Below are 26584 nucleotides of genomic sequence, written 5' to 3'. Positions count from 1 at the left end.
AATGGTGTGGGGGATGGGGTATCATCGGTTCAGGCTGGTGGTGGGGGTGTAATGGTGTGGGGGATGGGGTATCACCGGTTCAGGCTGGTGGTGGGGGTGTAATGGTGTGGGGGATGGGGTATCACTGGTTCAGGCTGGTGGTGGGGGTGTAATGGTGTGGGGGATGGGATATCACCGGTTCAGACTGGTGGTGGGGGTGTAATGGTGTGGGGGATGGGATATCACTGGTTCAGGCTGGTGGTGGGGGTGTAATGGTGTGGGGGATGGGATATCACCGGTTCAGACTGGTGGTGGGGGTGTAATGGTGTGGGGGATGGGGTATCACCGGTTCAGGCTGGTGATGGGGGTGTAATGGTGTGGGGGATGGGGTATCACCGGTTCAGGTTGGTGGTGGGGGTGTAATGGTGTGGGGGATGGGATATCACCGGTTCAGGCTGGTGGTGGGGGTGTAATGGTGGTGGGGGATGGGGTACCTGAGTATTGTTGCTGACCATGTCCATCCCTTTATGACTACAGTGTCCCCATCTTCTGATGGCTCCTTCCAGCAGGATAATGCACCATGTCACAAAGCTCCAATCATCTCACCACTGGACAATGAGGTCCCTGTACTCCAATGGCCTCCACACTCACCACATCTCATCCAATAGAGCACCTTTGGGATGTGGTGTAACGGGAGATTGGCATCATGGATGTGCAGCCAACAAACCTGCAGCAACTGTGTGATGTTATCATGTCACTATGGAGTAAAATCTGAGGAACGTTTCCAACACCTTGTTGTATCTATGCCACCAAGAATGAAGGCCAAAGGGGGTCCAACCCACTACTAGTAAGGGGGTCCTAATAAAGGGGGTCCAGCCTGCTACTAGCAAGGTGTACCTAATAAAGTGTCCGGTGAGTGTATTTTTATATATATATATAACTCTGCAAATACAAGCGACGTGGTGACGCCCCCTGCAGGGCTCAGGCTGATTATTGCAGAGTGGCGTTGAGCGTCATTTAGGAAGACTGAGGACATCTAGTGACAGAGAAGCGGTACTGCAGGCCACAGTTACGGAAGCAGCAGTGCTGTTTTTTTTGTGTGGTTTTAAACCCGTGCTGAAGGGGGGAGGGGCTGTTTAAAAAAAAATTGTCGAGAGCTCGACTTTAATATATAATGTATACATTTAAAGGCATTAGAATTATAACAAATAGTTTACTGAGGATTGGTAATTTTATGGAACAAAAAAAAAAGAAAACCACTCGGAGGGTTTATTACTATTTTAGGGCTCCGGAGAAAACATAAATCCCGGGGCTGTCCCAGCACTGCAAGGGTTAAGGTACAACTAACTTTTGGATTCCCATTTTGGATCCTTTTTTTTTTTCCTGACGCCAACATGGCAGCCCCCCTGTGAGCTCTGTCATGGTTTGGCATCAGGAATAGAAAATGACGGTACGTATTTGATACAATTTTTTTTTTTTTTTTGCAATCTGTGCCTCCTAGGGGAGATTTCCCTTCACTTCCTGTCCCCATGGTCACAACAGGAAGTGAGAGGGGACATTCCTGCAAAGTGAGGGAATCCCTGGTGGTCACCCCATTGGAAGATTCGCCCTCTATTACTGTTCTTTGGGATTTTCTTTCACTTTCACGTTTATTAATAACGGTAAACATGAAAAACAGGGTGAATTTCCGTAACGGGGACACAGACAGCAATACAAAAAAAAACAGACAGGGGTTCTAATTCTTCTCCACTCCATCCAACACTAAAAAAAAACCTTTAGTTACACTTTATGTTGTGATCTTTATGTTGCGATCTTCTCTAAAAGTTGGACTGTTACTTTGTATCTCTTTTCATGTCAGTGAGAAATCAGCACACAGCTCCCCCTGCTGGTGTTTGCTGATAATTCATCCAGTAGGAACCATGTTATCAATACGGGATTATCCGTTCTGTATTCAGTTTTATAGGAATTGCTAGGTTTTGAAATTACACTGAGCCTTGTTGTCCCCCCCCGAGGCATCAGATTTAACCCCTTCATGACCAGGGTCAAAACAATCGCAAACGCTCGAACCCAACTTTGACACGTGTTAGTAAATCTGTACATATCATCCCAACCACTTCATGTATCTGGGTGAATTATACCGCACTTTATTAGGACGGATTTGGCTTTCATTTGGTGGTTAATGGTAATGGATATCTACTGACTTTGTTTTATTATGAAAGGAAATGGTCCCAAAATAGTAAAAAAAATTAAAAAATAATAATAATTCTTTTACATGTAGTTGTAGATTTTTATGCCTTTATCAAGATGGGCGCTGGTGAGGCTGTATTGATGAGCGCTGGTGAGGCTGTATTGATGAGCGCCTGTGAGGCTGCATTTGATGGGCGCTGGTGAGGCTGCATTTGATGGGCGCTGGTGAGGCTGCAATTGATGGGCGCTGGTGAGGCTGCATTTGATGGGCGCTGGTGAGGCTGCATTTGATGGGCACTGGTGAGGCTGCATTTGATGGGCGCTGGTAAGGCTGCATTTGATGGGCACTGGTGAGGCTGCATTTGATGGGCACTGGTGAGGCTGTATTGATGGGCGCTGGTAAGGCTGTATTAATGGACGCTGGTAAGGCTGCATTTGATGGGCGCTGGTAAGGCTGCATTTGATGGGTGCTGGTGAGGCTGCATTTGATGGGCACTGGTGAGGCTGCATTTAATGGGCACTGGTGAGGCTGCATTTGATGGGCACTGGTGAGGCTGTGTTGATGGGCGCTGGTGAGGCTGCATTTGATGGGCACTGGTGAGGCTGTATTGATGGGCGCTGGTGAGGCTGTATTGATGGGCGCTGGTAAGGCTGTATTGATGGGCGCTGGTAAGGCTGCATTTGATGGGTGCTGGTGAGGCTGCATTTGATGGGTGCTGGTGAGGCTGTATTGATGGGCGCTGGTGAGGCTGTATTGATGGGCGCTGGTGAGGCTGCATTTGATGGGCGCTGGTGAGGCTGCATTTGATGGACACTGGTGAGGCTGCATTTGATGGGCACTGGTGAGGCTGTGTTGATGGGCGCTGGTGAGGCTGCATTTGCTGGGCGCTGGTGAGGCTGCATTTGATGGGCGCTGGTGAGGCTGCATTTGATGGGCGCTGGTGAGGCTGTGTTGATGGGCGCTGGTGAGGCTGTGTTGATGGGCGCTGGTGAGGCTGTGTTGATGGGCGCTGGTGAGGCTGCATTTAATGGGCGCTGGTGAGGCTGCATTTGATGGGCGCTGGTGAGGCTGCATTTGATGGGCGCTGGTGAGGCTGTGTTGATGGGCGCTGGTGAGGCTGCATTTGATGGGCGCTGGTGAGGCTGCATTTGATGGGCGCTGGTGAGGCTGTGTTGATGGGCGCTGGTGAGGCTGTATTTGATGGGCGCTGGTGAGGCTGTATTTGATGGGCGCTGGTGAGGCTGAATTTGATGGGCGCTGATGAGGCTGCATTTGATGGGCGCTGGTGAGGCTGTGTTGATGGGCGCTGGTGAGGCTGCATTTGATGGGCGCTGGTGAGGCTGCATTTGATGGGCGCTGGTGAGGCTGCATTTGATGGGCGCTGGTGAGGCTGCATTTGATGGGCGCTGGTGAGGCTGCATTTGATGGGCGCTGGTGAGGCTGTATTTGATGGGCGCTGGTGAGGCTGCATTTGATGGGCGCTGGTGAGGCTGCATTTGATGGGCGCTGGTGAGGCTGTGTTGATGGGCGCTGGTGAGGCTGCATTTGATGGGCGCTGGTGAGGCTGCATTTGATGGGCGCTGGTGAGGCTGTGTTGATGGGCGCTGGTGAGGCTGCATTTGATGGGCGCTGGTGAGGCTGCATTTGATGGGCGCTGGTGAGGCTGCATTTGATGGGCGCTGGTGAGGCTGCATTTGATGGGCACTGGTGAGGCTGCATTTGATGGGCGCTGGTGAGGCTGCATTTGATGGGCGCTGGTGAGGCTGCATTTGATGGGCGCTGGTGAGGCTGCATTTGATGGGCGCTGGTGAGGCTGCATTTGATGGGCGCTGGTGAGGCTGTGTTGATGGGCGCTGGTGAGGCTGCATTTGATGGGCGCTGGTGAGGCTGCATTTGATGGGCGCTGGTGAGGCTGCATTTGATGGGCGCTGGTGAGGCTGCATTTGATGGGCGCTGGTGAGGCTGTATTTGATGGGCGCTGGTGAGGCTGCATTTGATGGGCGCTGGTGAGGCTGCATTTGATGGGCGCTGGTGAGGCTGTGTTGATGGGCGCTGGTGAGGCTGCATTTGATGGGCGCTGGTGAGGCTGCATTTGATGGGCGCTGGTGAGGCTGTGTTGATGGGCGCTGGTGAGGCTGCATTTGATGGGCGCTGGTGAGGCTGCATTTGATGGGCGCTGGTGAGGCTGCATTTGATGGGCGCTGGTGAGGCTGTATTTGCTTTTTTATTTTTACACTGTTTAAAAAAAAAAAAAAAAAAGGGTCACTTTTATTCCTATTACAAGGAATGTAAACATCCCTTGTAATAGAAAAAAGCATGACAGGTCCTCTTAAATATGAGATCTGGGGGTCAAAAAGACTTCACTTCTCATATTTATACTAAAATGCAATAAAAAAAAAAAAAAATTGTCATTTAAAAAAATGAAAAAAAAAAAAGTCCCTTTAAGAGCTATGGGTGGAAGTGACGTTTTGACGTCTCTTCCGCCCTGCAGTGTCATGGAGTCGGGGCCATCTTCCCCTCACTCTTTTCCATACCCAGCCACGGGAAGGATCTGATCGCCTCCGCCTCCGGTAAGCGGCGGTGGGGCACCGGATCGCAGCAGGAGTGGGGGTGGCCCTTTCCTGTCGCTGATAAAAGTGATCTTGCGGCGAATCTGCCGCAGAGACCACTTTTATCTTGTAGCCGACCGAAAACGGGGATACCGGGGTTATGGCAGCTAGCTGCTGCCATAATGATAGGCGGCTTGTCGTGCGACTTTGGACATCAAAGTCACACAAACACAAGTCGCAGCGCGTGCTTTTCAGTGGTGCCCGTTCAAACCGGCGCGTCTTAAAGGTGGCAGCAACTTGTAAAAGGTGCCTGCCCTATTTTTGGTGCGACTTCGATCCATTGAGCGTGTCAAGTCTGAGCTCTACTGTAAGTTGTGCGACTCCGGAGACGCGGCTGATGTGAATTGTTAATGCTGATGGGGACTTCTGTGAAAAGTCACAATGAAGTTGCACTAAATAGTTGCGCTGGAAATCGCATTTAAAAAATAAAATAATCGCATCCTATGAGTGATATGGGGAAAACGCAACGGTGGCATAAAAAAAAAAAAAAAAACACAAATCAAAAAAATAACAAATAAAAAAAAAAACCACATCAGAAATTCATCTGCATTCAATTTAACGCACTGCTGTTTTTGATGTTTTTTTTTTTTCCCCCTAGTGAAAGCGAAAGAGAAACACAAATTTGGGATTGTAACCACGCCCCTACTTTATATTACACGCCCATCACTGCGTATAATCCAATCACTGTAATATACACGCCCCCATAACTAATGTACACGCCCTTATCACTGGGTAGAATCCAATACTATATGGACGCACCCAATGAGATTATACACGCCCATCACTGAGTATATCCAATCACTGTAATGTACACGCCCATCACTGAGTATATCCAATCACTGTAATGTACACGCCCATCACTGAGTATATCCAATCACTGTAATGTACACGCCCATCACTGAGTATATCCAACAAATGATAACGTACACGCCCATCTCCAAGTGTTGACATCTGGTTTTGACGCACGCACTCAGCTTTTCTACCAGGCCGTTTTGATTGGCTGTGGTGGTAGGAGGAGCTGTACTCTGGGACGGGATTGGCCAGCTGTCACCGCGGGAACCAATCAGGACAGAGCGATGTTTACCAGAGTTGGAACCGGGCTGTTACTGGGCTCCGCTCTTCAGCGATCTCCGATGTTTTGGTGGAATAGGAACCGGAAGTACCCGACCGGAACTCCGCTCACCCCCTTCCTCCTGCTGGGCGCCGTGTGCTTGGGTGAGTGGAGCGCCCGCTGCTCTCTACATATTATATCCGCTTCCTGCGGCCCCGGCCCCATCACCTCCCTCACCCTCCCCCATCTGTACGGAGCCCCGCCCTCTAGACCCCCCATTATCCGATCTCCAAGTGAGAGGCGCATCCGATGTTCTATTGAAAAGCGCATCCGATGATCTGCGCATGCGCATTACGTTAGCGTCGATCCAGCTGATTTCCTCGATGAGCTGGCGTGACGGCGCATGCGCAGATCACCGGAGGCATTATCTGACGATCCGCAATGTGCGGAGGATGAATTGTGACTGTCGGATTGTTCCTCGTTCTCGGAGCTGCAGCCACTGACACCAGAATACCGGAATTAGCGCCTATCTTGCACCAAGTTTGTGTCTGTTAGCGGCAGGGGCGGACAGAGCCACTCGTGGGGCCCCCCCCTGAACCCGGGCCCTCGGGCAGTGCCCCCGAATGGTCAGTCCGCCCCGATTAGCGCCTATTTTACACTTAATTTGTGTCTATTAGCTGCAGGGACGGACAGATCCGCTCATGGGGGGCCCCCCCTGAACCCGGGCCCTCGGGCAGTGCCCCCGAATGGTCAGTCCGCCCCCTGATTAGCGCCTATTTTACACTTAAAGCGGATGTTCACTCATTTTTTAAACTTTCGCTCCGTGGCTTCTAAATATAGCACCGAGTGCTATATGGACCTTTATTATTATTCTTTTTTTTTTTTTTCCTACCTTAGGATAAGTGGCCCGGCCTGTGTTCGGTCCCTGCGGCTGTGGGCGGGGATTCGCGTCATTTCCTCTGATCGCCGCACTGCCTCCTGGGGTCTCCTGTCGTTCATCGCAGGAGTCAGTGCGGAGAGCCGCCGCGAAATCTCCCGGGATTTCAACCGACGTGACGTCTTGCTTATCTCCGTTGCCATCACAACGGGGCGGGGCTTCCTACGACGCCGCCCGTTGTGATGGCAACCCGAGCTGTTGACGGCGCTACGATTTCTGTTTACTGCCCATGCGCGAGATCGGGGATAGAACGGGCGGTGCATGCTGGTCGATTAGCGCCTATTTTGCACCCAGTTTGTGTCTATTAGCAGCAGGGGCGGACTGAGCCGCTCATGGGGGGCCCCCCTGAACCCAGGCCCTCGGGCAATGCCCCCAAATGGTCAGTCCGCCCCTGATTAGCACCTATCTTGTGTCTATTAGCGACAGGGGCAGACTGAGCCGCTCATTGGGCCCCCCCCCTGAACCCGGGCCCTCGGGCAATGCCCCCAAATGGTCAGTCCGCCCCTGATTAGCACCTATCTTGTGTCTATTAGCGACAGGGGCGGACTGAGCCGCTCATTGGGCCCCCCCCCTGAACCCGGGCCCTCGGGCAATGCCCCCAAATGGTCAGTCCGCCCCTGATTAGCACCTATCTTGTGTCTATTAGCAGCAGGGGCGGACTGAGCCACTCATGGGGCCCCCCTGAACCCGGGCCCTCGGGCATTGCCCCCCGAGTGGTCAGTCCGCCCCTGATTAGCACCTATCTTGTGTCTATTAGCGGCAGGGGCGGACAGAGCCACTCATGGGGCCCCCCCCTGAACCCGGGCCCTCGGGCAATGCCCCCAAATGGTCAGTCCGCCCCTGATTAGCACCTATCTTGTGTCTATTAGCGACAGGGGCTGACTGAGCCGCTCATTGGGCCCCCCCCCTGAACCCGGGCCCTCGGGCAATGCCCCCAAATGGTCAGTCCGCCCCTAATTAGCACCTATCTTGTGTCTATTAGCAGCAGGGGCGGACTGAGCCACTCATGGGGCCCCCCTGAACCCGGGCCCTCGGGCATTGCCCCCCGAGTGGTCAGTCCGCCCCTGATTAGCACCTATCTTGTGTCTATTAGCGGCAGGGGCGGACAGAGCCACTCATGGGGCCCCCCCTGAACCCGGGCCCTCGGGCAATGCCCCCAAATGGTCAGTCCGCCCCTGATTAGCACCTATCTTGTGTCTATTAGCGACAGGGGCGGACTGAGCCGCTCATTGGGCCCCCCCCTGAACCCGGGCCCTCGGGCAATGCCCCCAAATGGTCAGTCCGCCCCTGATTAGCACCTATCTTGTGTCTATTAGCAGCAGGGGCGGACTGAGCCACTCATGGGGCCTCCCTGAACCCGTGCCCTCGGGCATTGCCCCCCGAGTGGTCAGTCCGCCCCTGATTAGCACCTATCTTGTGTCTATTAGCGGCAGGGGCGGACAGAGCCACTCATGGGGCCCCCCCCTGAACCCAGGCCCTCGGGCAGTGTCCCCAAATGGTCAGTCCGCCCCTGATTAGCACCTATCTTGCACCCAGTTTTTGTCTATTAGTGGCAGGGGTGGACTGAGCCACTCATGGGGGCCCCCCTGAACCCGGGCCCTCGGGCAGTGCCCCTGAATGGTCAGTCTGCCCCGATTAGCGCCTATTTTAAACCTAATTTGTGTCTATTAGCTGCAGGGATGGACAGAGCTGCTCATGGGGGGCCCCCCCTGAACCCGGCAAGTGCCCCAATTGGTCAGTCCTTAGCGCCTATCTTGCACCCAGTTTATGTCTATTAGCGCCAGGGGCAGACAGAGCCGCTCATGGGGGGCCCCCCTGAACCCGGGCCCTCGAGCAGTGCCCCCGAGTGGTCAGTCCGCCCCTGATTAGCACCCATCTTGCGCCTGTTTTTTGCCTACTTAGTACCAGTGATGGCTGGAGGTATTTTTATTTGGGGGGAGGATGGCAAACCATCCCCCCCCCATAATAAAACAACGAGGGATAGTGGCGCTGCTGATAGTGGGTATAATTAAATATCCCCCAACCACGGTGGGAGTATACGGCAGTATAAATTAATAAATCTTGAACCACTGTAAGACTCTGATGGGTTAATATGTCAGCTGTTCAACATAAAAGTGCAAATCCCAGAGTGGTATTGATAAAACCGAATGATGAATGGAAACAATCTCTCACCACATCAATTGTGATGCATCATCATGGAGTAATCAATGGCTAATAATAATAAATTTCAATAAGTGAATACCTAACTGCAAGGTGAATAAAGTGACAAGTGTAAGTGATTAATAATGAAAATATGTAAACTATTAATAATGAAAACCTGTGAGGTAAAAAGGAATAATAAATTGATTCAGACTCCCCCCCCCCCCCCCCTTACCCCATCTAGGGTACGCTTCCTCCGGGCAACGAGCGGCGGCTCCTCCTCCTGGGGCCGGGTCTTAGGACCCGCTTCCTGATTGGCCCGGGAGGGGAATGAGGAAGACCATAGCAAATAATAATTGGCGAATGTCACACACCAGTGCTCTGTCCCGTGAACCTTTTTTTGAAGCCGATTAGACCCCAGTTTTCTAATATAATGTGAAAGATGATGTTACGCCGAGTAAATAGACACCTAACATGTCACACTTTAAAATTGCACCCGCTCGTGGAATGGCGCCAAACTACGGTACTTAAAAATCTCCATAGGCGCCGCTTTAACTGCTTAAGGACCGGGCCTATTTTTCAGACTTGGTGTTTACAAGTTAAAATAATTTTTTTTCCTTGAAAATTACTTAGAACCCCCAAACATTTTATATATATATATATATATATATATATATATATATATATATATATATATTAGGGGTGAGCATCTTCACTGGCCTCACGATTCGATTACGATTATTCGGTCCACGATTCGATTTGATTCCGCGATGCATCATGATTACTGCACACGGTTTTCATCCAAAAAATTAAAGTAGTCAGAAGAACTCTATTTTTTAAATTTTATCTGTTCTTAAAAAAAAGACAACACTTCCTGCATGTAGCAAAGTGTAAACACAGCAGACGAGGAGCTCCACACTGCCCCCAAATGGCTACAGGAGATGGTAAGAGACTGCAGACATAGTACAGGAGATGGTCAGAGACTGCAGACATGATACAGGAGATGGTCAGAGACTGCAGACATGATACAGGAGATGGTCAGAGACTGCAGACATGATACAGGAGATGGTCAGAGACTGCAGACATGATACAGGAGATGATCAGAGACTGCAGACATGATACAGGAGATGATCAGAGACTGCAGACATGATACAGGAGATGATCAGAGACTGCAGACATGATACAGGAGATGATCAGAGACTGCAGACATGATACAGGAGATGATCAGAGACTGCAGACATGATACAGGAGATGATCAGAGACTGCAGACATGATACAGGAGATGATCAGAGACTGCAGACATGATACAGGAGATGATCAGAGACTGCAGACATGATACAGGAGATGATCAGAGACTGCAGACATGATACAGGAGATGATCAGAGACTGCAGACATGATACAGGAGATGATCAGAGACTGCAGACATAGTACAGGAGATGATCAGAGACTGCAGACATAGTACAGGAGATGATCAGAGACTGCAGACATAGTACAGGAGATGATCAGAGACTGCAGACATAGTACAGGAGATGATCAGAGACTGCAGACATAGTACAGGAGATGATCAGAGACTGCAGACATAGTACAGGAGATGATCAGAGACTGCAGACATAGTACAGGAGATGATCAGAGACTGCAGACATACTACAAGAGATGGTATGGGAATTGGTCCATGGTGACACTGAGTAGGTGAGCGCTATGGTAACAGTATTATATGGGGACAGGTTAGTGGTGAGGGCGGCGGGGTATTGATCATCTTGGATAGGACAGTCTGGCACCTCCCTTAACACGTCCACCCCCCTCGGTGTCCTCCCCGTGCCCCCCTCACCTGGCTATGCCTCCGTCATACCTGGCTTGATATGCTGCGGCTCCACTCTCCTCTTCGGAGCTCCGTGCTCCACAAGCCGGCCGCCGCCACTCTTAGCAGCAGCAGCTCCATGTCCTCGCCATCGTGCACACAGTGTCGCTTCTCGACGTAGGGCAGCAGGGGGATGACGTCAGTCAGGGGCAGCAAGCGGGAAAAGCCGGCGTGGCTTACTCCCACGGCTCTTCGGCTGCTTTCGGCTCCGTTCGGTCGCGGAGGCGGGGCTTAACGCGGCGCGAGGATGACGTCATCAAAACATCGATTACTCCAGTCGTAACATCGATGCCGCATCGTGTATGGTCGAATCGCGATGCATCAATGTGTTACGATTAATTTCAACAGCCTTAATATATATATATATATATTAGTTTTTTTTCTAACACCCTAGAGAATAAAATGGCGGTTGTTGCAATACTTTACGTCACACCGTATTTGCACAGCGGTCTTACAAATGCAATTTTTTTTTTGGAAGAAATACACTTTTTGAATTAAAAAATAAGACAACAGTAAAGTTAGCCCATTTTTTTTTTTTTCATATTGTGAAAGATAATGTTACGCTGATACCCAACATGTCACGCTTCAAAATTGCGCCCGCTCGTGGAATGGCGACAAACTTTTACCCTTAAAAATCTCCATAGGCGACGTTAAAAAATTTCTACAGTTTACCAGTTTTGAGTTACAGAGGAGGTCTAGTGCTAGAATTATTGCTCTCGCTCTAAGGATCGCAGCGATACCTCACGTGTGGTTTGAACACCGTTTTCATAAGCGTGCGCTACTCACGTATGCGTTCACTTTTGTGCGCAAGCTCGGTGGGACAGGGAGCTTTAAAATTTTTTTTTTTCTTATTTATTTTATTTTTTATTTTTACACTGTCCTTTAAAAAAAAAAAACTTTGGGTCACTTTTATTCCTATTACAAGAAATGTAAACATCCCTTGTAATAGAAAAAAAGCATGACAGGACCTCTTAAATATGAGATCTGAGGTCAAAAAGATCTCAGATCTCATATTTACACTAAAATGCAATAAAAAAAAAAGGAGGGAGGGAGTGGGCGGTCATTTATGCAGAGTGTATACGCCCACATGGAGGAGGAGGTAGGGAGTGGGCGGTCACTTATGCAGATTGTATATGCCCACATGGAGGAGGAGGAGGAGGGAGGGAGTGTGCAGTCATTTATGCAGAGTGTATACACCCACATGGAGGAGGAGGGAGGGAGTGGGCGGTCACTTATGCAGAGTGTATACGCCCACATGGAGGAGGAGGAGGGAGGGAGTGGGCGGTCATTTATGCAGAGTGTGTACACCCACATGGAGGAGGAGGAGGAGGGAGGGAGTGGGCGGTCACTTATGCAGAGTGTATACGCCCACATGGAGGAGGAGGGAGGGAGTGGGCGGTCATTTATGCAGAGTGTGTACACCCACATGGAGGAGGAGGGAGGGAGTGTGCAGTCATTTATGCAGAGTGTATACACCCACATGGAGGAGGAGGGAGGGAGTGTGCAGTCATTTATGCAGAGTGTATACACCCACATGGAGGAGGAGGGAGGGAGTGGGCGGTCACTTATGCAGAGTGTATACGCCCACATGGAGGAGGAGGAGGGAGGGAGTGGGCGGTCATTTATGCAGAGTGTGTACACCCACATGGAGGAGGAGGAGGGAGGGAGTGGGCGGTCACTTATGCAGAGTGTATACGCCCACATGGAGGAGGAGGGAGGGAGTGGGCGGTCATTTATGCAGAGTGTGTACACCCACATGGAGGAGGAGGGAGGGAGTGTGCAGTCATTTATGCAGAGTGAATACACCCACATGGAGGAGGAGGGAGGGAGTGTGCAGTCATTTATGCAGAGTGTATACACCCACATGGAGGAGGAGGGAGGGAGTGGGCGGTCACTTATGCAGAGTGTATACGCCCACATGGAGGAGGAGGGAGGGAGTGGGCGGTCATTTATGCAGAGTGTGTACACCCACATGGAGGAGGAGGGAGGGAGTGGGCGGTCATTTATGCAGAGTGTATACACCCACATGGAGGAGGAGGAGGGAGTGGGCGGTCATTTATGCAGAGTATATACGCCCACATGGAGGAGGAGGAAGGCAGTGTGCAGTCATTTATGCAGAGTATATATTCCCACATGGAGGAGGAGGGAGGGAGTGGGCGGTCATTTATGCAGAGTGTATACACCCACATGGAGGAGGAGGAGGGAGTGGGCGGTCATTTATGCAGAGTATATACGCCCACATGGAGGAGGAGGAGGGAGTGGGCGGTCATTTATGCAGAGTATATACGCCCACATGGAGGAGGAGGAAGGCAGTGTGCAGTCATTTATGCAGAGTATATATTCCCACATGGAGGAGGAGGGAGGGAGTGGGCGGTCATTTATGCAGAGTGTATACACCCACATGGAGGAGGAGGGAGGGAGTGGGCGGTCATTTATGCAGAGTGTATACTCCCACACGGAGGAGGAGGGAGGGAGTGGGCGGTCATTTATGCAGAGTGTATACACCCACATGGAGGAGGAGGGAGGGAGTGGGCGGTCATTTATGCAGAGTGTATACACCCACATGGAGGAGGAGGGAGGGAGTGGGCGGTCACTTATGCAGAGTGTATACGCCCACATGGAGGAGGAGGAGGGAGGGAGTGGGCGGTCATTTATGCAGAGTGTGTACACCCACATGGAGGAGGAGGAGGAGGGAGGGAGTGGGCGGTCACTTATGCAGAGTGTATACGCCCACATGGAGGAGGAGGGAGGGAGTGGGCGGTCATTTATGCAGAGTGTGTACACCCACATGGAGGAGGAGGGAGGGAGTGTGCAGTCATTTATGCAGAGTGTATACACCCACATGGAGGAGGAGGGAGGGAGTGTGCAGTCATTTATGCAGAGTGTATACACCCACATGGAGGAGGAGGGAGGGAGTGGGCGGTCACTTATGCAGAGTGTATACGCCCACATGGAGGAGGAGGAGGGAGGGAGTGGGCGGTCATTTATGCAGAGTGTGTACACCCACATGGAGGAGGAGGAGGGAGGGAGTGGGCGGTCACTTATGCAGAGTGTATACGCCCACATGGAGGAGGAGGGAGGGAGTGGGCGGTCATTTATGCAGAGTGTGTACACCCACATGGAGGAGGAGGGAGGGAGTGTGCAGTCATTTATGCAGAGTGAATACACCCACATGGAGGAGGAGGGAGGGAGTGTGCAGTCATTTATGCAGAGTGTATACACCCACATGGAGGAGGAGGGAGGGAGTGGGCGGTCACTTATGCAGAGTGTATACGCCCACATGAAGGAGGAGGGAGGGAGTGGGCGGTCATTTATGCAGAGTGTGTACACCCACATGGAGGAGGAGGGAGGGAGTGGGCGGTCATTTATGCAGAGTGTATACACCCACATGGAGGAGGAGGAGGGAGTGGGCGGTCATTTATGCAGAGTATATACGCCCACATGGAGGAGGAGGAAGGCAGTGTGCAGTCATTTATGCAGAGTATATATTCCCACATGGAGGAGGAGGGAGGGAGTGGGCGGTCATTTATGCAGAGTGTATACACCCACATGGAGGAGGAGGAGGGAGTGGGCGGTCATTTATGCAGAGTATATACGCCCACATGGAGGAGGAGGAGGGAGTGGGCGGTCATTTATGCAGAGTATATACGCCCACATGGAGGAGGAGGAAGGCAGTGTGCAGTCATTTATGCAGAGTATATATTCCCACATGGAGGAGGAGGGAGGGAGTGGGCGGTCATTTATGCAGAGTGTATACACCCACATGGAGGAGGAGGGAGGGAGTGGGCGGTCATTTATGCAGAGTGTATACTCCCACACGGAGGAGGAGGGAGGGAGTGGGCGGTCATTTATGCAGAGTGTATACACCCACATGGAGGAGGAGGGAGGGAGTGGGCGGTCATTTATGCAGAGTGTATACTCCCACACGGAGGAGGAGGGAGGGAGTGGGCGGTCATTTATGCAGAGTGTATACGCCCACATGGAGGAGGAGGGAGGGAGTGGGCGGTCATTTATGCAGAGTGTGTACACCCACATGGAGGAGGAGGGAGGGAGTGGGCGGTCATTTATGCAGAGTGTGTACACCCACATGGAGGAGGAGGGAGGGAGTGGGCGGTCATTTATGCAGAGTATATACGCCCACATGGAGGAGGAGGGAGGGAGTGGGCGGTCATTTATGCAGAGTATATACGCCCACATGGAGGAGGAGGAAGGCAGTGTGCAGTCATTTATGCAGAGTATATATTCCCACATGGAGGAGGAGGGAGGGAGTGGGCGGTCACTTATGCAGAGTGTATACGCCCACATGGAGGAGGAGGGAGGGAGTGGGCGGTCATTTATGCAGAGTGTATACTCCCACACCGAGGAGGAGGGAGGGAGTGGGCGGTCATTTATGCAGAGTGTATACTCCCACACGGAGGAGGAGGGAGGGAGTGGGCGGTCATTTATGCAGAGTGTATACACCCACATGGAGGAGGAGGGAGGGAGTGGGCGGTCATTTATGCAGAGTGTATACTCCCACACGGAGGAGGAGGGAGGGAGTGGGCGGTCATTTATGCAGAGTGTATACGCCCACATGGAGGAGGAGGGAGGGAGTGGGTGGTCATTTATGCAGAGTATATACCCCCACATGGAGGAGGAGGGAGGGAGTGGGCGGTCATTTATGCAGAGTGTATACACCCACATGGAGGAGGAGGGAGGGAGTGGGCGGTCATTTATGCAGATTGTATGCGCCCACATGTGTGACTCTATAGTCACGTAGGCTGCATAGATAAGAAAAAATAGGAAATGAACAGCTTAGAAAGGATCTGAAACTGGAGCATGCTCAGTTGATGTGGCACCGGCTGTTGTAGACAATCTCAGGCTGCAGAGGGAACACAGACAATGAGGAAGGGACAGTAAACAGCAGGATCAACCAGGTTTTTTTGCAGAATACAGAAAATGAACCCTATCGTGACTGTGTGAGTATAAAGTGTATGTAATTCAGAATGTGATATGAGTTTTTAATGATGTGGGTTTAATGACACTTTAAGACCAGACGTCTCTGCAGTAAAAGGGAACTCACAGATGGCCCTTAACTCTGGACCAGACCTCTCTAGCGTAGTGTAAGAGGAAATGCACACTCTTAACTCTGGACCAGGCCTCTCCTCCGGTGAAGGGGGGGGGGGGCCTGCACATAGTACCTCAGCTCTAGACTCATTAAAGCGGATCTTCAGTCATCTTTCTATCTATTTAATCTTCTGCTCTTGTTGTTGTTGTTGTAACTTTGGATAGTAAAACATTTTTTTTCTGCCAGTAAATACCTTATACAGCCCACTTCCTGTTTCCTGTCTGGTCATTTTCCTAGGCTTATGACATCATGCACAGCTTTTCTCTCACTCTGGTGAGAGTTTACAAGAAAGGGAGGGGGGATGAGTCATAAGAGGGCCAATGAGAGCTGCAGAGCTGGAGGTGTGCCTCTGTGTGTCTGTGTAAATCCAGGAAGTGAAAGTGAACAGGCAGCAGCTTCAGCTGCCCACAGTTAAAATGGCTGCAGCCAGGCTCAGTGGAGGAAGATTTCTGCAGCATATTTGGCAAGTACAGAATCCACAGTGTATATATATATATATATATATATATATATATATATATATATATACACACAAAGTGGTTGCAGGGAAGCTTCAGAATGGCAAAGATGTTTTTATTACAAATTATGTGAGCAGACTGCAGTTCCTCTTTAACAGAAAGGGGGAAACCCAAGGATAGCCCTTAGCTCCACAAGAGACCTCTTCCATGCACACAGCTCTTAGCTCCAGGCTAAATCTCTCCACCACAGAGCATAAAGGAGAAGTGTAGTTTTAGAGCTAGTCTGTTGGAAAGACTCAATTTGGCGCCACATCCCTTATTGCAAAGATAACATAGAAAAGGAGAAATTGGGACTTCTAAAGCGCACAAATAAACAAAATGTAGAAAAATAGAAAATATTGAATTAAAAATACATATGTGAAAAAAAGGTAAAACCACAGTACATCAGTAACAAATATCAACGGAAGTAAATTGTATCTCTACATGTTTCGCCGTTCACGGCTTCTTCAGGAGATTCTGTTACAATAAATTCTGTGTGTATAAACCGATCACTATAATAGAGAAACATACAAATCAGAAAACACAATTTGGAAAAAAGACATACAATACAAAGCAGCAAATAACAATCCTAGAGATTTTAGTATCATAGACTGATAAACAGTGAACAGTAAGCATGTTCTAACCACGGCACCAACCTTCAAAATTCCAGAAATACAGTCATCAACAGTTGAGGAAAGGCAAGCAGGGCCATTTGGGAGCATCATAGAGAAGGGTAATAGACTGGGAAGAACAGAAAGTCCACCTGAATTGAAGGCAAAAATGCAGAAAACATGAGTATAAATAAATATTTGAACATTTGGACAAAAAAAAAAAGAAAAAAAAGGAGAAGGTTGCATAAGCATACTCACTAATAATAAGAGCCTACCTCAATATTTTTTTGAGCCATTCAAGATCTTGATATCAACATCAGGTTATAATTGCTCCATTTGCAAACAAGGGAGAAAAATAGACTTTTGGAATCAAAAAGATTCTCAAAGTATTCCAAAATTCCCTTAAAAAGAAACACAAAAACAAATTTGCAATAAAATATATGTTTTAGATTTAGACTAAGGTAACAAAGTCCAAATTAATCTTTACCTGGTAATTTCCAACGCCCTAGGCAGCATGCCCCCTTCCATGGACTCAACCTAATGCCGCGTACACACAAGCGGACTTTTCGACTGGACTGGTCCGACGGACTTTCGGCAGACTTTCTCAACGAGAAAAGCCAATGTAGCACCAATATTTAAAAAGGGCCCAAAATACATCCCTGGGAATTACAGACCAGTTAGCCTAACATCAATAGTATGTAAACTCTTGGAGGGGATGATAAGGGACTATACACAAGATTTTAGTAATGAGAATGATATCATTACCAGTAATCGGCATGGATTCATGAAGAATCGTTCTTGCCAAACCAATCTACTAACCTTATTAGGAGGTGAGTTGCCATCTAGATAAAGGAAGGCCCGTAGACGTGGTGTATCTGGATTTTGCAAAAGCATTTGACACAGTTCCCCATAAACGTTTACTGTACAGAATAAGGTCCGTTGGCATGGACCATAGGGTGAGTACATGGATTGAAAACTGGCTACAAGGGCGAGTTCAGAGGGTGGTGATAAATGGGGAGTACTCAGAATGGTCAGGGGTGGGTAGTGGGGTCCTCCAGGGTTCTGTGCTGGGACCAATCCTATTTAATTTGTTCATAAACGACCTGGAGGATGGGATAAACAGTTCAATCTCTGTATTTGCGGACAATACTAAGCTAAGCAGGGCAATAACTTCTCCGCAGGATGTGGAAACCTTGCAAAAAGATCTGAACAAATTAATAGGGGAGGGGCAACTACATGGCAAATGAGGTTCAATGTAGAAAAATGTAAAATAATTTGGGTGGCAAAAATCTGAATGCAATCTATACACTGGGGGGAGAACCTCTGGGGGGATCTAGGATGGAAAAGGACCTGGGGGTCCTAGTAGATGATAGGCTCAGCAATGGCATGCAATGCCAAGCTACTGCTAACAAAGCAAACAGAATATTGGCATTAAAAAAAGGGATCAACGCCAGAGATAAAACGATAATTCTCCCGCTCTACAAGACTCTGGTCCGGCCGCACCTGGAGTATGCTGTCCAGTTCTAGGCACCAGTCCTCAGGAGGGATGTACTGGAAATGGAGCGAGTACAAAGAAGGGCAACAAAGCTAATAAAGGGTCTGGAGGATCTTAGTTATGAGGAAAGGTTGTGAGCACTGAACTTATTCTCTCTGGAGAAGAGACGCTTGAGAGGGGATATGATTTCATTATACAATTATCGTACTGGTGGACCCAGAATAGAAATAAAACTTCTTTGTAGAAGAGAGTTTAACAAGACTCGTGGCCACTCATTAAAATTAGAAGAAAAGAGGTTTAACTCTAAACTACGTAGAGGGTTCTTTAATGTAAGAGCGGCAAGGATGTGGAATTCCCTTCCACAGGCGGTGGTCTCAGCGGGGAGCATTGATAGCTTCAAGAAACTATTAGATAAGCACCTGAATGACCGCAACATACAGGGATATGTAATATAATACTGACACATAATCACACACATAGGTTGGACTTGATGGACTTGTGTCTTTTTTTCAACCTCACCTACTATGTAACTATGACCGGACTTGGCTACACACGATTACACCAAAGTCTGACGGATTCGTACGTGATGACGTACACCGGACTAAAATAAGGAAGTTGATAGCCAGTAGCCAATAGCTGCCCTAGCGTCGGTTTTCATCCATCGGACTAGCATACAGACAAGCGGACTTTTCGATAGGAACTGGGTCCGGCGGAGTTCCGACGTAAAGATTTGAAACATGTTCCAAATCTAAAGTCCGTCAGATTTTCGACCGAAAAAGTCAGCTGCAGGTCCGATGAAGCCCAGACAATGTCGAATTGTCCGCTGGACTCGGTGCGAAAAGTCCGGTCGTGTGTATGTGGCATAACAGTAACTGAGGATTACTTCCTTATATACCCCCCTCCAGACCGCTTGGCGCCAAAAAATTGGCGCCAAAACATAGTCTGAGGACACACAATTGGCTGGATTGGACCAGAGACCAGTCGCACAGAAAATTACACTTCCATCCATTCCGGGCGCATGCCGGAAATGACATCACGGCAGCCACAGGAGCAAAAGAGGAAGCGGAGGATCGCATAGAGTAATCACTCAACTTCCTCTACAGCAGTGGTTCTCAACCCTCCTGGTGCCGTGACCCCTTGATAAAATCTCCCAAGGTGTGGGGACCCCTAACAGTAAAATTATTTTCATAGCAAGACAAGTAATTTGTGCCCCTAACCCACGGACATTTAGCGCTCCCTGACTCCCTTCCACTCGTACAGTATTAAAACCCCCTCTGGTACATTTTAGGATGTACCACTCTTTCTCTTTGTTCTCCTTTCTTTCCCTTTTATCTCTCTCTATCCTAATTTCTTGTTTTTTTTCCCCATCCCTCTCTCTAGCCATCTTTCTTGTTCTCTTATTCTTTTTCTCCCTTTTTCTTTGTTCCTTCCCCTCTTTTGCTCTCCCTTCCATGTATTCTCTATTTTTATTCATTCTCTTACTCCTTGGTGGGTGGGTGGGGGTAATGGGATGAGTGGCAGTGCTGGTGGGGAGTTGGGATGAGTGGCAGTGCTGGTGGGGAGTTGGGATGAGTGGCAGTGCTGGTGGGAAGTTGGGATGAGTGGCAGTGCTGGTGGGAAGTTGGGATTAGTGGCATTGCTGGTGGGAAGTTGGGATGAGTGGCAGTGCTGGTGGGAAGTTGGGATGAGTGGCAGTGCTGGTGGGAAGTTGGGATGAGTGGCAGTGCTGGTGGGAAGTTGGGATGAGTGGCAGTGCTGGTGGGAAGTTGGGATGAGTGGCAGTGCTGGTGGGAAGTTGGGATTAGTGGCATTGCTGGTGGGAAGTTGGGATGAGTGGCAGTGCTGGTGGGAAGTTGGAATGAGTGGCAGTGCTGGTGGGAAGTTGGGATTAGTGGCATTGCTGGTGGGAAGTTGGGATGAGTGTCAGTGCTGGTGGGAAGTTGGGATGAGTGGCAGTGCTGGTGGGAAGTTGGGATGAGTGGCAGTGCTGGTGGGGAGTTGGGATGAGTGGCAGTGCTGGAGGGGGGTGGGATGAGTGGCAGCGCTGGAGGGGGGTGGGATGAGTGGCAGTGCTGGAGGGGGGTGGGATGAGTGGCAGTGCTGGTGGGGAGTTGGGATGAGTGGCAGTGCTGGTGGGGAGTTGGGATGAGTGGCAGTGCTGGTGGGGAGTTGGGATGAGTGGCAGTGCTGGTGGGGGGTGGGATGAGTGGCAGTGCTGGTGGGGAGTTGGGATGAGTGGCAGTGCTGGTGGGGAGTTGGGATGAGTGGCAGTGCTGGTGGGGGGTGGGATGAGTGGCAGTGCTGGTGGGGAGTTGGGATGAGTGGCAGTGCTGGAGGGGGGTGGGATGAGTGGCAGCGCTGGAGGGGGGTGGGATGAGTGGCAGTGCTGGAGGGGGGTGGGATGAGTGGCAGTGCTGGTGGGGAGTTGGGATGAGTGGCAGTGCTGGTGGGGAGTTGGGATGAGTGGCAGTGCTGGTGGGGAGTTGGGATGAGTGGCAGTGCTGGTGGGGGGTGGGATGAGTGGCAGTGCTGGTGGGAAGTTGGGATGAGTGGCAGTGCTGGTGGGGAGTTGGGATGAGTGGCAGTGCTGGTGGGAAGTTGGGATGAGTGGCAGTGCTGGTGGGAAGTTGGGATGAGTGGCAGTGCTGGTGGGAAGTTGGGATGAGTGGCAGTGCTGGTGGGGAGTTGGGATGAGTGGCAGTGCTGGAGGGGGGTGGGATGAGTGGCAGCGCTGGAGGGGGGTGGGATGAGTGGCAGTGCTGGAGGGGGGTGGGATGAGTGGCAGTGCTGGTGGGGAGTTGGGATGAGTGGCAGTGCTGGTGGGGAGTTGGGATGAGTGGCAGTGCTGGTGGGGAGTTGGGATGAGTGGCAGTGCTGGTGGGGGGTGGGATGAGTGGCAGTGCTGGTGGGGGGGTGGGATGAGTGGCAGTGCTGGTGGGGAGTTGGGATGAGTGGCAGTGCTGGTGGGGGGTGGGATGAGTGGCAGTGCTGGTGGGGGGGTGGGATCAGTGGCAGTTCTGGGGGGAGTTCTGATCAGCCAACTTTGGTGTTCTTGATCAAGGTCATCTGCTGATCTGAGAACTGTAGTGGGGACTTTTAATGGCAACTATAATCACAGGTAGGCTGGGAGAGTGGTGCGGGCTTCAGGAACAGCCCAGGACTCGGTGACCCCTGGCAAATCGTCATTGGACCCCCGAGGGGGTCCCGAGGTGGCGTTCACCCTTAGATGAACGCCTTGGGTGTCCAGATGATGCATCTAGCCCACAGCCAAAAACCTCCAACATCAAAAACCAAAATAAATATCCATGAAAAGTGGAATAAAGATTCACAAGAAAAAAAAAAAAATTTCTTTTCTCTTTCCCTTTTCTTCTTTTCCTTTGTTATTATAATCTCAATTATTAATAATAAGGTGCAGTGAACAGTCAGACATACACAATGTTCAGAGCAGAATCAGTCTGTACTATATACAAAGTAAATACAACTCAATTTAACAATAGAGTTGTATAGAGTTGTATACAAAAAAATATTTAATAAAGACAGATAAATATTAATTCCTCAATAACCAATGGCTGAATCCCTACAGAAAAGACTTAAAGTGGATGTAAACCCAATGTCATCCTTTCTAAACTCCTGCCATAGGGGTTATCTATAAGGATATAGATGCCTCCTGCATGTATCTTTACCTGTCAAATGTCTCCCCTCTGTCTGTTATTAGACCCGAAAAACTGCAGATTCTGTGGGCGGGTCTGTTGTCTGGAGCTCGGTGGGTGGAGTCGTGATGTCAGTAGACTCCCCGCCCACCTCTACACTCCCCGCCCACCTCTACACTCCCCCTGTCAATATGCATTTTCTCCTGTGTATTTCTTACACTGAACTTCTGCTGAACATCTGCTATGATCTCCAACATCAAGTGAAAAGACAGGAAAGTAACCACATGACTTCAGCATGACCAATCATGTTGAGGTGTGGAACAGCCAATCCTTGCAGAGCTGCTGAAGAGAGGAGTGGGGGAGGGAATTAAAAAATAATGCATGTCTTAGGCCAGTGCACAAGATGTAAATCACCTGTCACTCACAGCAAGGGGGAGGATTTGACAAAGTTTTTCTCTGTTTGTCAAGATTTATCTCACTGAACAATAAAAGAGGATTGCTCAGAGATGGATTAACTCTTTGTGGTAAGACTGGGCTCAAATAATAGGAAATCTCATACTCTACAGTATGATATAAAAAAAAAAAAAAAAAATTTCGGGTTTACATCCACTTTAAAGCTCAAAGACTCATCCAGGCCTGGATACACCGTAGCAGATAAGTTGTGTATCCATTTTGATTCTCGTTGAAGAAGTATTTTGTCTATATCCCCGCCCCTACCGCAATCTGGTATATGTTCTAATGCAAAAAAAATTGCATCTTTGAGGCATCAAAGGCATGATAGAGCCCCATGCGCCTGCTAATTGGAGTTTCCATCTTTTTTTTTTTTATTTAGTAACTTAAGACGATCTCTTATCCTGTGGAAAAAGGGCGTTTTGATTACACCCACATAAAATACACACTTCATGTAGTAAACGACACCAACCGTTTTACAGTCAGCAAAAAATTGGGTTTATGGACTTGGCCATTGGGAAGAACCACCTCTGCGGTACTGGTGAGTAGATGGCAGAATTCGCATCTTCCACAGGCATAGGTTTACTTCTCGTTTCATATTAGTTCTGGGACAAAGATGGCTGTGTACTAATTGATCTTTCAGAGATCTTGATTTGCGGTAGGTGATTTGAGGATATTGGATTTTTATTATTATTATTATTAGAGAATATGCTTTTGCAACCTTCTCCCTTTTTTTTTTTTTTTGTCCAAATGTTCAAATATTTATTTATACTCCATGTTTTCTGCATTTTTGCCTTCAATTCAGGTGGACTTCCTGTTCTTCCCAGTCTATTACCCTTCTCAACTGTTGATGACTGTATTTTTGAAATTTCGAAGGTTGGTGCCGTGGTTAGAACATGCTTACTGTTCACTGTTTATCAGCCTATGATTGTTATTTGCTGCTTTGTATTGTATGTCTTTTTTCCAAATTGCGTTTTCTGATTTGTATATTTCTCTATTATAGTGATCAGTTTTTACACACAGAGTTTATTGTAACAGAATCTCCTGAAGAAGCCGTGAACGGCGAAACATGTAGAGATACAATTTACTTCTGTTGATATTTGTTACTGATGTACTGTGGTTTTACCTTTTTTTTTTTTTCACATATGTATTTTTAATTCAATAAATATTTTCAGTTTTTCTGAAATTTTGTTTATGTGTGCGCTTTAAAAGTCCCAATCTCTCCACCGCAGAGGGTAACATGCACACAGCCTTCAGCTCCAAGTCGCACCTCTTCACCTCTAAGGGCTGGTAGGTTGCCTGGTTATTGTGTTGAGAGAGTGTGGAGCTGCTGTGTGCCTGGCCGTCGTGCAACCAATAGCGAATAGAACCTGGGACAAAACTGAGATTGGTCTGGGGTCTGTACCCAGGGCCGCCGATAAGGCAGTACAGCCAGCCCTCCTATACTGGGCTTCATCATTTCAAAAGGGGGGGGGCGAGGCACCTGCTGAGCAAGAGGGCCGGCTGTACTGCCTTATTGCTGACACTTGTGACTCTTGAGCAGTGCTGCCAGCTTCTACTTTTCTTTTCTCCCTCCAGCTGCACTGTAGGGGGATTGGTTCTAGTACCTGCTGCCCAGGACCCCTGTGTGCCCCTTTCCCCGCAGTGATACCAGTTTCACTCCTCTCCTGCTGGCGGCTGCTGAGGGCACACAGGGGGGATGGGGTTATTTCAGGATGGGGGGGAGGGGGGGCTCACCATCCTGAACAAACACACCATCCTGAATGAACACAGTGAGCGATCAGTACCAATCGCTCACTGTGAGGATGCAGATATTGCCTCTGTGCCACTATTCACATGAATGGGTCTTGTTCAACGGGGGGTATAATTTCTGTGTAAGAAAACTAAATATATTATTTTATACCACGCTCTACAAACAATAAAATCAATAACACATAAAAGTAATTAAGTTAAATTGTCCATATGAAATTTACATCAAATAAGTGTATAATATCCATAAAAACCACCACCAGAAATCTTCATTCGGGTGAAAATAGTGGCAAATCCTTAGTTGCTAGGTGAGATAAGTGCCATCTTCCACCAGAATCAAGAAAACATCCCACTCACCAGACCATCGTGACACCCATTACAGGTAGTCAAACAGGCATTAATCAATGAGAGTAATCCTCCGGTGAGAGAAGGGGTCACCAGCACGGTAGGCACCAACGATCAGCAACACGGATCACAACAAAAAGAGGGGGGGGAGAAGAAGCTCCTCACAGTGTAGTAAAATTAGATTTATTCATGAAGTAGCATAAGACTTAAAAATCGAAAAGCTCGATAAGCCCAGTATAAGACACACAGGTACGCCGTTTGCGTTCCAACAAGCGTAAGTGACGTGGCACGCACTATGCGGCCCGACGCGTTTCGTCAGCTACGTCTGAGGTCATCAGGGGTCATGGCCATGGCCTTTCTGCCATGGCTGCAAAGCATAGCATTGAGGGCATTGCATTTTATATTTTCAGAGGTTGGGGGGGGGGTCCTGTTTGGTTGGCTGTATGGAGCCCAGTGATTTCTATCAGCAGTGTCTGTTCTACACATGTACAAGAAAAAAAGAAATGTATTCCAGTGAGACTAGTTTATACCATTGCGATGCATCATGTGCATTTCAAGAAAAAACAGCGTGCTGCATTTTTTCCGCACATGAGTAGGCTGAAATGCATGTGAACACACCGCAAAAACATGTAAGAAATAGAAAAATAATGATATTTCAAGTAAAGAAATTATCAGACCAAAATGGGGGACAAATGAGGACTAAAGGGACTTTGTTCCAAAGCAGGGACTGTCCCACAAAATCTCTCAGGTGCGAACGGGGCCTAACTCTTCTTCCTCTCTTGTAAATGGATTGAATGTTTGGAAACTATAGCAGCGTTTAGCTGTGACTGGTCCACGGCAATCACAAGGCACAGAGCCCCTCTGATGGCTCTGTACCTTGTGCCTGTGATCTGAGCTTTGCAAAGACATTACAGGCGAACTGGCCACCCATATCTGTGCACCGTTATAAATAGCATCCACCTCGCCACCATTTTTTTTTTTTTTTTTACTGTATTGAGGTGCTTCAGTGGGCAGCACTGATGGAAATTTCAAAGCCATTAGGACGCAACATCAGGGAAGAATAAAACCACAGTACATTTTATTCGTTTTTTTTTTTTTTTTGTACAAAGATAGCAATGTGCAGAGAGAGTCCACCATAATAATAATAATAAAAAACAAAACAAAAAAAAAACACGTCTTCACTGCTGTGGGAATAGTGACAGAGATCCGCTCAAAATTCGCTCACTTGGCCTCTTTCATTCATAAAAAACCTTGTATTTTCATCAATGAATGCAAGACCCTCTGTGATTGGAGGAGGTGGAGACAAACGTCATGATTTCCCCTCCTCCAATCACAGAGCCCCTTACTTTCATTGAAGAGTAGGTGAGACTTTTCATGAACGGAAGAGATGCCAAGCGAGCGCCCCATAGTGATCCCTGTACTGTATTAGGAGGTACAAATATCTGCACTTTCGGCGCAGGCAGGAGACTGCTGCTGCAAAAGTAGGAGGTGCAGCAAATGCTGCAGCATCCAGAGATGGGGCGCACTTTATTGGCGCGATCGTAGTTTTACCGTGCAATTGGCCAGTTTTTATGTATGGCCATACGTCAAGTTTTTTTTTTTTTTTGTTATGTGTGGTCATGTGACCGATAATTTTCTCTCGGTTCTTTTCCTCGGTCAGGGATGAGCGACGCTTTCCTTATAGCTGGACGTCGGTGGAGGAAGTGACATCATTGGACTGAGTGTTGTCAGAGCTCAGAGAAAGAGCTCCGACCTGCAGAGACTAAGAATTCAACGGCGCAGCTTTTGGGTACCGACAAAGTAAGGGGGATCATCCAATCCCCGTTGTTGGCCCAGGACAGTAAGTGAAACTTGTTATAAAGCAAGTGGCAGGTCAATCAACAATAGGTGAGCTGTAGGTGAGATGTTTCATTTTTGC

General features: G+C 49.0%; 1 protein-coding gene and 1 long non-coding RNA gene across 7 annotated transcripts in view; both read left to right on the top strand.

The window, feature by feature from the left end:
- The first annotated feature begins 5823 nt into the window (after positions 1-5823).
- The window catches only part of LOC141129481 (uncharacterized), a 110817-nt gene continuing 90056 nt past the window's right edge, over positions 5824-26584 (top strand). For 5 of the 6 annotated variants that reach the window (XM_073617535.1, XM_073617534.1, XM_073617537.1 and 2 more), the window contains exon 1: positions 5824-5991. In XM_073617535.1, coding sequence (XP_073473636.1) covers positions 5853-5991 — 139 coding nt within the window. In that variant the 5' untranslated portion in view covers positions 5824-5852. The remainder of the gene's footprint in view (positions 5992-26584) is intronic. The other variant, XM_073617533.1, reaches the window with a different exon arrangement.
- LOC141129482 (uncharacterized) lies at positions 21478-25073 on the top strand. Its single transcript, XR_012241833.1, has 3 exons — positions 21478-23113; positions 23378-23448; positions 23576-25073. It is a non-coding gene; the product is annotated as an uncharacterized lncRNA (long non-coding RNA).

This window comes from Aquarana catesbeiana, linkage group LG02 (genome assembly GCF_042186555.1).
Source record: "Aquarana catesbeiana isolate 2022-GZ linkage group LG02, ASM4218655v1, whole genome shotgun sequence".
Classification (NCBI taxonomy): Eukaryota; Metazoa; Chordata; class Amphibia; order Anura; family Ranidae; genus Aquarana; species Aquarana catesbeiana.
The sequence above is the reverse complement of the archived record's forward strand: the minus strand, read 5'-3'. Positions and strand labels throughout refer to the sequence as shown.